Source organism: Seriola dumerili, unplaced genomic scaffold (assembly GCF_002260705.1).
Source record: "Seriola dumerili isolate Sdu_G_001 unplaced genomic scaffold, Sdu_1.0 BDQW01000191.1, whole genome shotgun sequence".
Lineage (NCBI taxonomy): Eukaryota > Metazoa > Chordata > Actinopteri > Carangiformes > Carangidae > Seriola > Seriola dumerili.
The window spans coordinates 967,844-979,590 of record NW_019174446.1 but is presented as its reverse complement, the minus strand read 5'-3'; the positions used below and the strand labels follow the sequence as shown (position 1 = coordinate 979,590).

At 40.4% G+C, this 11,747-nt stretch overlaps 1 protein-coding gene across 1 annotated transcript; it reads left to right on the top strand.

Moving 5' to 3' along the window:
- The first annotated feature begins 1,509 nt into the window (after nt 1-1,509).
- On the top strand, nt 1,510-8,770 carry LOC111227700 (melanocortin receptor 5-like). The gene is made up of 4 exons (XM_022753346.1): nt 1,510-1,698; nt 3,462-3,568; nt 6,262-6,450; nt 8,197-8,770. Exons 1-4 carry the CDS (start codon nt 1,531-1,533, stop codon nt 8,768-8,770), a joined length of 1,038 nt encoding a protein of 345 aa, XP_022609067.1. The 5' UTR covers nt 1,510-1,530.
- The last annotated feature ends 2,977 nt before the right edge of the window (nt 8,771-11,747 follow it).

The following is an 11,747-nucleotide window of genomic DNA, read 5'->3' as shown; positions in this document are numbered from 1 at the left end:
TAAGGAACAGGGGAGGCACTTGCCTGCAGGGCAGAGTGAAAGCTACTCTTTCAGGTCTGATCTCATCACATCTCATCAGCTGCGGGCAGGATCTGAACACTGAGGCTTTCTGTGTGAGGAGTGACACGTTAGGGCCTCTTATCTCTTTTCTTTCATAACCGAAGCGGAATGTTCAAAACAAACTTGAATGACATTATGTTTGGTCAGCTGAGACTAAATGTATCTAAATACCACTTCATGGTTTGAAAATGGTTTTACATCATTTTATGATGTAATTTCCCCAGAACTTACTGATCTTTCCAGTCATAATGAAAACACTGGTTACAAAACTCATCCAACCTCATCCAGTGTCTGACTAGATTTATTTTTTATAATTTCTATGAAAGGAGTTTCTAAGTTAGATGAAAAGAACAGTAAATATGAGGCTACAACCAGCAGCTGGTTAGCTTAGCTTAGCTTAGCTTAGCACAAAGACTGGAAACTGGGACCCAGCTAAATCTGTCTTATCATCATCATGCGGTTACCAGGCAACCAGCAGAGACTCTAAAATCACTGTGCCCAACAAAGAAATAGTCCAACATATAACACACTGCGAAACCACAACCAGGTATGGATTAAACAAATGTGATAAGTTACATGAACGTTAGCATTAACGGCTGTTTTCTTAACGGTCTAGAAGAAACGTTGCATATTCAGTATTAAACCTCAATCCTTTACTCACTTAGAGCTGTCTCTAAAAGCAACCCTATTGTTTTGCTTCTATTCCTATCAATTATTTTCTTGTACTGAAGTTAGCATGCTAACCAGCTAGCCCCAGCCAGGTGGGGCTGTCTTGTCAGGTTCCGATACCCAATCACTGTAGCGTCCAGGCTGCCCTGAAGAAGTAGTGCTGTTTCGGAGGGCGTATTATAATCTCTTGCAATGTAAATGCAACAATGGCTAAAGTGGCTTACAGCTACAGATGTTAATGCTAATGCTGGCAATGTAGCCATAGCAAAACTTACAAATAGCTCCTTTAAGCTTACTGGCTGCTGGTTGTAGGTTGATACTTACCACAATGACATGAGAGTGGCATTAATCTTTTTAGCTAATAGTCAGGAAGCAAGTAATAAAATAAAACAAATAGTGCATTGCCCAAAATCAACTATTGAGATCTATTCCTTTAAGCTAGACTTTGCCCTTAGAGATGTTATCAGCTGATTCTGCACTTCCCCTCAGCTTTATGGAAATTTATAGTGACAGCTTGCCTCGAGCTGGTGAACATCAGGGAAAATTTAGCACATGAAGAGCCAGATATTCCCTTCAAGAGTTTGGTTGAAATTTGTACTGTATTGAGCTTGATTGAAGTTGATGTGGATGGACATCAACGTATAGGCATAAAAACATATCTAAGCTACATCAAAACTCACATTACATATTCTACATAATGTAAAATATAACCCTATATCTCATCCCTTTTCATTTCCAGCCTGCGTGGAAAATGCCATCAACTCTAAAGCAGCAGTGATCTGGACCCGAGCCACAGCAGGGATGAATGCATCTGATGAGTCCTCCTACCATGAGGAGGTGCTCCTGGGTAACTCCACCTGGGCTTACTCTTACTATCACCAAAACTACACCCTGCCCCCTCCACTGCTACCAGACAAGAGCAGCACCTCCAAACCAGCAGCATGCGAGCAGGTCCACATCGCCATAGAGGTGTGTATTTGTGTGTAAGTAGTACGGAACACCAAATGCAAATGTTTAGTCTTATCATTATGTAGCCTGGGACAATAGTTGTCACACAGGACACAATTACTGGGGTTCTTGCAGCATTTTACTTTGTCCTTCAGGACACAAGGAATATTTTTAAGAGTGGATTTAACCTACTGCCATAATCCCCTCGGCCTGACTCAGTCTGAGTATTTGGCAAAAAAAACAGTCTACAGTCCAGAAAAATATGGCAACAAATACGACAGAGGAAATATTACAGAAAAAAATAAAATGAAATACAATAGTGGGTTCTGGCTACACACAGAAGCAAAACACAGAGAACGATTAACCAAAACATGTTGAGTGTACAGTCTTTACAAGCACTTACATTTCACAGCAGTTTCCTTAACTCCATGGTGGACTGGAGATTACATTCATTGCACATCGTCTCGCTACACACTTTAGGTCATGGCTACGGTGGCCCAGAGAGCGCAATGAACTGCAACTTAAGAAAACACATGCAGATACACAAACATGCTGCAAATCCAGAAAACATCTCCATCCATTTGACAACACATGTGCTCCAAAAACCACAAGGCATGCAAATAAGCAAACACGCAGCAAATTCAGTCCTGTAACATAAATGGAAGTATTTCCAGCAGACACAAACATTGGGGTGGGGGGTACCATGAAGGCGTAGTCCTAACCGCAGCGACCCAGGTTCGAGTCCAACCCGTGACCCTTTGCTCCATTTCATTCTCTCCTTTTCTCTCTCTCTCTCTCTCTCGCTCTCTATGAGAATTAAAAAATAACTTAAAAAGAAAAAAGTGATGAACCTGTCTGGGACGCACTTGTTGTTCAATGCTTTTAACTGGGCATTGAACAACAAGTCCCAGCCGGGTTCATCACTTTATAGTTATTGAAAAGCAGCAGGCTTTGTGTGTGATTGGTCTCACGCCTTTATTAATACAGAGTTAAAGTAGCTGATGTCACTTTGCTCACCTTTGTCAAGCCTTAAACCTGCTCACTGCTGCTCATGGCCAATTGAGCTGCTTCCTATTATTCAGCACAAAAGGGTTTGAACCCAGAGTCACCACTCGCAGCTATATTTTTGTTTGTTTACTTATTGTTTTTTTGTATTTTTACTTTTTTTACGTTTTTTGTTTGTTTTGTTTTGTTAGCTTATAGACAAGCCATGACTGCTTGCGACATTCCCCTGTCAGACTCATTTTAATAGTTTTAAAAGTCCAGATGAGGTAAAACACTCCAGTTATTCTCATGAAGAGCGCAAAACTTAACTCTATTTTGCATAGTAGTCATTTTTCTTCCCCCCTTAATTATCTTGTGATCTTTCATATTTATCTTGTGACCCCTTGGGAGATCTCAGCTCTGAGGTTGGAAACCACCTACTGTACTTCATTTTGTGCTATTTTTTTGTCTGTTCTCATTAGCTGTGGTTACATTCACATGTTTTTGAAGATTGTAGGTCAACAGTTTACATGGGAAGTGATTTAACACAGTCTGGTGATTACATGCCGTGTGACTTGCACAAAAATAATGAATATGTCATGTGTGGAGAAATGTTCGTCCCCGAGCATTAACGTCAAAGACGGAGGACATGCACAGAAATGATGCAGCCAGAAAGTAATCATGTTAAATCATTTACATGGTGCAATTTTAACATTTCAATCAGGTTGGGCCTGTTTCCTCTGACTGAGGTGTTTCTATGTAAACAGACCTAGTGTTGCATTGTGTTCTTCTCTTCTCAGGTCTTTCTGATCCTGGGTATCATCTCCCTGCTGGAGAACATCCTGGTCATCACAGCCATAGTAAAGAACAAGAACCTCCACTCGCCCATGTACTTCTTTGTCTGCAGGTGAATTGTTGTTGAACACACAACATTAAAATATCTCAGACTTACCCAAAGGAATGATGTAGGAGTGAGTTCTGAATGTTTACATGTTGGCTTGTGTTTATCAAGGCTTACATTTACATTTCACATTCGTAATTAGTTAGTAAGTAAACTCGACGTTCTTCATTGTTCATCGTCTACAAGGAGCTGTGGGCTCGTTTCTCCCATTCTTTTTTAATTATGTACAGTATGTAATAATCTGAATATCCAGAGAATTCAAATAATAAAAGCCTTAAACCTAGATCTCAACTCAGGATTACATAATAATGCAGATGTGCTCCTCAGGCCCGTCATATTTCACTTCATGCTGTGACAAAAAAAAAAAAAAATCCACACTTTATAAAATTTCTATATGAAGTAATCACCATAAACTGAACCTGTAGCTGCCATGGTGCCGCTGATTCCTCCTCCTCCTCACTTGCATTCGTGACTCAGACCCTTTGGTGACAATTAAACAAACCATCTATTCACTTTCCCAAAGAAAAGATCATTCAGACCCTCCTGTTCCACTACAGTCCACTGAGGACGATTTCTAATGAGGACGGTTTCTAATGAGGACAAATCAGACAAGGAGTCAGCTCTGTTTCCAACAGGAGAGGGTGGAACAGTTGATGTGGCTAAGATATTGTGTGTACCGTGTGTACTGTGTGTACTGCGTGCACTGCTCTCTGTGTGGCCCAACATTTGCTGGGAAAACTATGGCAAGGTTGGTGCCTCGACGGAAAACTTTAAACATGAAACACATGAAATATGCAAGGACAGATGTACTGATGGAACGGCAGTGCCACATACTTCAAAGTTTATTTTAAATGTATTATTTGGTGCATTATTTCACTTGCCTCTCACAACAAATAGATGAGACATGCGATTCATTTTCACTAATTAATCACAAAGCATGTCATTAATTAGATCTTGTTTTTTTTTTTACTCATTTGTCAGCAACGATATTCAGGCAGTGACATTCAAACCATGATTGATTGGCATTAATGAACTAAAAATGTGAAACAAACAGCCTGGACTGTCGACGCGAGGTAGATATCAAACTCTGACTCTACCGTCTGCTGCCTCAGCAGACATCCACATCCATCAGACCAGGTTTTTCAAGTCTTCAACCGTCCGGCGTCTGTGTCCACTGCAGCCTCAGCTTTCTGTCCTTGGCTGACAGGAAGTGGAACCTGACGTGGTCTTCTGCTGTTGTGTATTCTGAGATGTTTTCTGCTCGCCACAGTTGTAAAGACTGGTTATCTGCGTCACTGTAGCCTTTTTCTGTCAGCTCAAAACCAGTCTGCTGTCTCTCATCAACAAGACATTTATATCAACACAACTGCTCACTGTTATGTTTAAAGTTTTTTTGCAGAATGTGAATGTGCTGTTTCTCTGTTGGTGTTCAAACTTCTAAATTCTGACATTTACAGCAGGTACTCGAATGTTTAGGATGAGCGTCTTGACTGCGTGTGGGGGTCAGGACATTTCTCTTCTGCCTGCTGGTTGCCAATATGTCAGATAGATGGGATGGCAGGGCCTGTGTTGTGCAAGTTCACACTTCACAAGAGCTAGCTCAAAGTTGAGTTCACAAAGGTTATAATGAACTAGTTCACATTCATAGTTCACAATTTTGAAATTTGAACCAAGTTTGTAACAATTCACCTTATTTTCAAAAGCCTAAGGAGAAAAGTACGCAAACTATAATGAAGGTAACGGGAGGATCTAACACCTGCCATGCATGAACATTTCACTGACTGTCTGAAATGGGTGAAGATCATCAAAGAAATCAGAAAATATTTCCCAGTATGACAGCAGAAATCATTTAGTAATGAAGGACGCAGTTTGCATTACCTTGCATATACCACCATGTATTAGTGAAATGAAATGAAATATCAATCACAAAGGGCACAAGGTGGACTTACTTTCAGCTACAACAAGTCTCAAACACTCACAACTTTTCCAAACAATACCCACCCCAACCATCCCCACCACCCCACCCACACACACACACACACACACACACACACACACACACACACACACAAATTAAATTTTGCGATTATGCTTAGTCCCCAGGCAAAACATTATTTTTCAGAAGAACCTCCTCATACGCTTACATCCCCAGCCCCCAGTCATTGGACCACTTCACAAACCGGACCACCTCACAACAACACAAACAATAACAAAGCACACTTCCTTCTTCTTCTTCTTCTTCTTCTTCTGGTGTTCTTTTGGCAGCTTTTTGGTTCTCTACTGCCACCTTCACGTTCAATTTCATTAGTTGTAAACAGATACGTTCAGTTCATCATTCACCAGCGCATTCATGCACAACACTGGGAAGGACAGCAGGCTCCTACATTCAGTTAGTGAGCACCCCAGACAGCAGCACCACTGAATCAACACTGACTCTATGTTGATGCATCAGCAAAACTATCATTGAATGATTTTTCATTAGGTTTCCACCCTGAAATAATGCAATGTCAATCATGAAAAATAGATCAGGATGGACATAAAATATGTTTTTGGTTTGTTCAAGAGCAAAATGTTTGGAACAACCCTTCCCAATGATGATTCTGATGTAACACTGAATCAGTGTCACCTTGCTATCTGGGAACATCTGAACATCTATCTCTGTGATCAAAACGCTGACATGACTTGTCTGGTGGTTGCAGTCTGGCAGTGGCAGACATGCTGGTGAGTGTGTCCAACGCCTGGGAGACCATCATCATTTACCTTCTTAACAACAGACAGCTGGTGGTGGAGGAGCACTTCATCCGGCAGATGGACAACGTGTTTGACTCCATGATCTGCATCTCTGTTGTTGCGTCGATGTGCAGCCTACTGGCCATTGCTGTGGACAGGTAATGATGGAGGGAGGTGTGTATGGATATATACAAGCGCTTCTATCGTCATCTTGGAATAAACTCCAGGTCGCTACAGTACACACACGCACACACGTTCTTGTACTTCGTTCTTCTTATTTCTGCAGGAGAAGCCTCAAAGCTTTTAAATGAAATTGAATTTTTAATAAGATGCACTCGCACGAGTCACTGTGCATAATTGCACTGCTCTGTTTTGTCGTGAAAGGTCGCCCATTTAGATCGGCTAATGTTAATGTTATATGAAAACAATGGCAACAACAAAAAGATAGGTTTGTGTAAAAAATAAAGGTTGAGAAATGTAATTAGCTAACTTAAGTATAATAACTTCAGGTCCCACAGTTCCCAATAATTTCCTAGAAAAGAACTGACATGTAATAATATCTTTTTGGGAGGGTCCTGGAGACGAAGGTGTAACTTTGTGCTAATTACCAGGATGATGGAGACAGGTTCTCTTTCAGTTGATTCCAATACATGACTACTGTGGCATAATGTTCCTTAATCCCATCTGCCTTTGTCGTCAGTGCATGGACTTTCAGCTGAACATGCAAAAATGTACAACTTGTCTTTTTGTGTGATTTCAAATTTTTGGCAGTCATACAATTCAGCAAGTACAAACAAATAGATGGATCTTTATCTGGGTTTAAATGGATCTCTGTAAATCATTAAGATTTAATTGTAATCAAGAACGTTTATACCACACTATAACTACCATATAATGTCCTGTTTCTTTCTTAAAGGGTACCCTGATGATGTCATCAGAGTCATCTTTAGCTTCACCTTGAGACTTCAAAATTTTAACAGGAACCAGCCAGAAACTGGTGTGAGTGTTTACCAGGCAGTGAAGGTCTAATGAAAATTACTATGAAGTTGCATTATGGGAAATGTAGTATCCAGTGTTTTTTTTTTTAGCCATACTAGGGACTAAGCTTCTGGATGTCTTCTTGGCCACTGCTGCTACAACAGTCACAGTTAAGTATTGTGTTTCTGCTGTGATGTCGCACAAGGTGGGGACTCCCTCTAACTGCAGTACTGCTCTGATCGCTGACCCCCAGACTGAACTTTCCTCTGATACAACCTTTGAAGGAACTTCTTTAAATTTGGCCTAAATATTAATTTACACTCAAGGATGAACTGATTAGATTTTGGAGGTCAGAGGTCAAAGGTCAAGGTCACAGTGAGCACCTTTTTGGCTTACTTGAACAATGAACTGATTAGACTTTGGTGGTCAAAGGTCAAAGGTTAAAGGTCAAGGTCACTATGACCTCACAGGTCACAAGAAGTTTTTGGCCATAACTCACAAATTCATGGACTAATTATGACACAATATCAGGATAGAATGAAGTGATGACATTTCATATCCAGATGGTCAAAGGTCAACTTCCCTGTGAATCTTGGCTGGTTGGCGGAGGCATACAACTGTGCGATGGTAATTTTAGTTTCTGTTTAATTTTGTCCCTCAAGTCTCCCAATTTGGTAGAACTGCAATACTAAATTACCCGAGCACCTCTTTAAAATGTGCATGAGTTGATACTAACTATATGCTGCACCTCAGAACATTGTTTCTGTGAAATTGTACAGAATTGTCCATGGGTATGAATGTGAGCATGAATGGTTGTTTGTCTCTACATTTCAGCCCTGCGATGCCCGACATCAGCTGCGATTGGCCAAAGGTTTGTAGAAAATCATAGGTTACTTAAGAAAATGATTATATGTTAATATCTACAGGTATGTCACTATCTTCTATGCGCTGAGATACCACAACATCATGACAGTGAGGAGAGCTGGCTGCATCATCGGGGGAATCTGGACCTTCTGCACGGGCTGTGGTATCGTCTTCATCGTGTACTCAGACACCACCCCCGTCATCATCTGCCTGGTCTCTATGTTCTTCGCCATGCTGCTCATCATGGCCTCCCTCTACAGCCACATGTTCATGCTGGCCCGCTCACACGTCAAGCGCATCGCAGCCCTGCCCGGCTACAACTCCATTCATCAGCGGGCCAGCATGAAGGGCGCCATCACGCTGACCATCCTGTTGGGGATCTTCATCGTCTGCTGGGCTCCCTTCTTCCTGCACCTGATCCTAATGATCTCCTGTCCGCGCAACCTCTACTGCGTGTGCTTCATGTCCCACTTCAACATGTACCTCATCCTCATCATGTGCAACTCTGTGATTGACCCGCTCATCTACGCCTTCAGGAGTCAGGAGATGAGGAAGACTTTTAAGGAGATCATCTGCTGCTGCTGCAGCCTGAGAAACGCCTGCACCAGCATCTGCGACCTGACAGGTAAGTACTAAGAGACACAGACTGAGAGGAACCAGTGAATAGTTATCACTTTTTTTGACGGGGTTTTTTTTTTTTTTTCACATACAGACAGGAGACAAAGGAAATGCCTGAAAAATGAGTGGAGAAGCAGGATGACAGTGGGGTCACAAGTTGTCACTGGTTGATGAGTATGAAAATGTAAATATATTATAATTATGTAATATGGTTTCACAAAGATATTTCAGACTGGTGTGTAGTGTTGGTCCAGTCTTAATGTTGCTCATGGATCAATGTTAGTCAGACTGTTTCACAAAAACAAAGACAGACTCATTTTAAGCCAAACACATTAGACACCTTACCCCCGGACTAACTCAGGCCTAAGACCAATGTTACCATGGTAACAATCAAAGACACCTGCACTGACCAGTAGCACCCAACAAGAAGAAACAATAAAACATGGCTCATAATGTGTGGTTGGCTAACATTGAATTGAATTGAATTCTTCCTAAAGACAAACATTTTCTGCTGAGGGTAAATGGAGCTCAGCTGCTGGTTGGAGTTCCTCAGTCGGCCCTTTTTTTTAAATTGAAAAAAGTCTTAATTTACCCAGAATTCATTGTAACACAGCCCGGCTTAAGATAGTCAAGAACTAAACTGCTTTGTGCAACAGATGAATTTAGACTGAAGTCTGACTATTTGTCATATCTAAGACACAGTCAAGGTCTGTCTTTGTGAAACCGGCCCCTGATCTCAACCCAGTTGAACACCTATGGGAGATTTTGAGCCGGCGTGTTAGACAGCGTTCTCCACCACCATCATCAAAACATCAAATGAGGGAATATCTTTAGGAAGAACCGGAGACGTGTAGAATCAACGCCAAGGAGCACTGAAGCTGGTCTGGTGGCCCAACATCTCACTAAGATGCTTTATGTTGGTTTTTCCTTTATTTTTTCACCCATCTGTATATGTACTGTGCATACTGTCACAGTACATATAAAGGTTTTTTCTTTTTCACTAATAATACTAATAATAATAGAAAACCTTGACGCTGTTGTGTAGGAGCACTTATATATTTTCTTTTAACTATGCATTGGTGTGCGCATGATGGCTACTCAGTGTTGGTTGTGCACGACTGGTGTAGGCAGTGAAGTCAACAACACCTGGGTAAAGTTTTGAAGAGAACCTAATAGATCTTGTGTGCATTTACCCATGTTTATATGATACCTGTTGCTTTGGCTGCTTTTACAAAGTCTGTAGTTGCATATGTGAAAAAAGTATAAAGCCTAAAAGTTAACAGCCTAAAGTCTGATAAATGTCTGATAAATGTCCTCAGGTGATGTCCCTTGAGTCAGCATCAGTCGGGGTCTGAGGACTACAAGTTTAAAAATGAAAAAAATCTGGGGGTGTGGCATTAGAAAGACGTGAACTTCATCTCTGCTTGATGCTACATTAGCTGCTACTATCATTAACATATTAGGTGAGAGAGGGGACTAGACCAACCAAACGTTTACATATTAAACTTACTTACATCTGTCTGCTAATAACCCATACCATTAAAAGATGATTACATATGACATTCAAATCATTCACAATATTAATTTGAATGGAAGAATTCAGATGTTGCACCTGACCCCAACCTTGGGGGCTGTTGCAACACAGATCAGGGACAGTTGCAACATGTTAAAAAAACATTAAATTTCACTGATTAACTTTTGCTTTTTTTCTCAATAGGCATATTATTCTGAAAATATGTATTGTTTACAATAATATTATGAAATTATTTATTTATATGATAATATTACAACATCATTTATATATTTATTTAATCATATTTATCAAAGAACAGTTATTGAGTTTTGTTTTTAGCCATAGAACTACAACTTGAGTCAAAATATGCACAATTTATTTATGTAATTGCTTTTGATAAACAGAACAAGCAAATATATTATAAAACCATGAGAGGCTAATGAAATAATTCCCAAAATTGTTTGTATTCTCTTATACGTTAAAATGAACAATTATTGTTATTTAATTATATTTTTATTGTAATTATTGGGACAAATTCAGCTGCATATTTTGCCTATTTAGAACTAAAATGTTGACAAATACTTTGATGGTACTGTTTTGATTTGGCTGCTTAGTATGGGGACAGTCGCCACCCTGTCAGCCATGACAGAACAACACGTGCTAACTAAACACACTGACCTTTACACAGGCTAACCATGTGACTTAGAAGTCAACAAAACAATGAGTTAAACTAAGTAAGTTGCGATTAATTCAAACAAAAGGTCAGAACAGTTTGTCTAAAATACAGTTGGGTTTAAAAAAAAAAAAAAAAAATCTGGTGGGATGCCCTTTTCCAACGGCCCCCCCCCCCCCCCCCCCCCCCCCCCAATCATTGATTGTATTTTCAGCAGCCCGGTGGTGTTGTGGGTAATATAGGCACCACGTTTTGACAATGAAGAAGAATGTGCGCAATAAAAAAGACAACACTTCTGTTTCTGCTGCATTGATTTTGATCCTTTTTTTAGTAATTGTCCATCATGAGTCGAAAAATGTTAACGCCAATTCACGGTTTCTGTGGAGCACATGCATGTGCACTGTCCACATCCAAGTCCACAGCTGACCACGTTTATTTTGGAGTATGATCAGGTCTTTAGAGGGTTACTCTGCGACAGTATACACTACATTTACATTAAAGTCACATTTAGAAATGTGTTAATTTGCAAAATCTTACATTTAGGAGGAAGATATTTTGGTGTCAGTCCTGATCTGCTCCGTTTAACTCCAAGTACACACAATGTATTCTGCATGTACGTCAATTAGAACAACATTAGGCTCAGATGGACACCAGCACTGTGAGAAAAAGTTTATTTGAATTAAGCCGAAGCGCTGATGATCAAACTGACTGTCCCTTTGGTGGATTGAATGTTTACACCTCCAACAAGCTGAGAAACAAGTCACACATTATTTGTTCATGGCCTTAGACATAAAAGTATGTTACCTTGT

Coding starts and splice junctions, on each gene's coding strand:
- LOC111227700 (XM_022753346.1), top strand. CDS start 1,531: ATGAATGCATCTGATGAGTCCTCCTACCATGAGGAGGTGCTCCTGGGT. Junction 3,569..6,261: donor ATGTACTTCTTTGTCTGCAG/GTGAATTGTTGT, acceptor TGGTGGTTGCAG/TCTGGCAGTGGCAGACATGC. Junction 6,451..8,196: donor CTGGCCATTGCTGTGGACAG/GTAATGATGGAG, acceptor TAATATCTACAG/GTATGTCACTATCTTCTATG.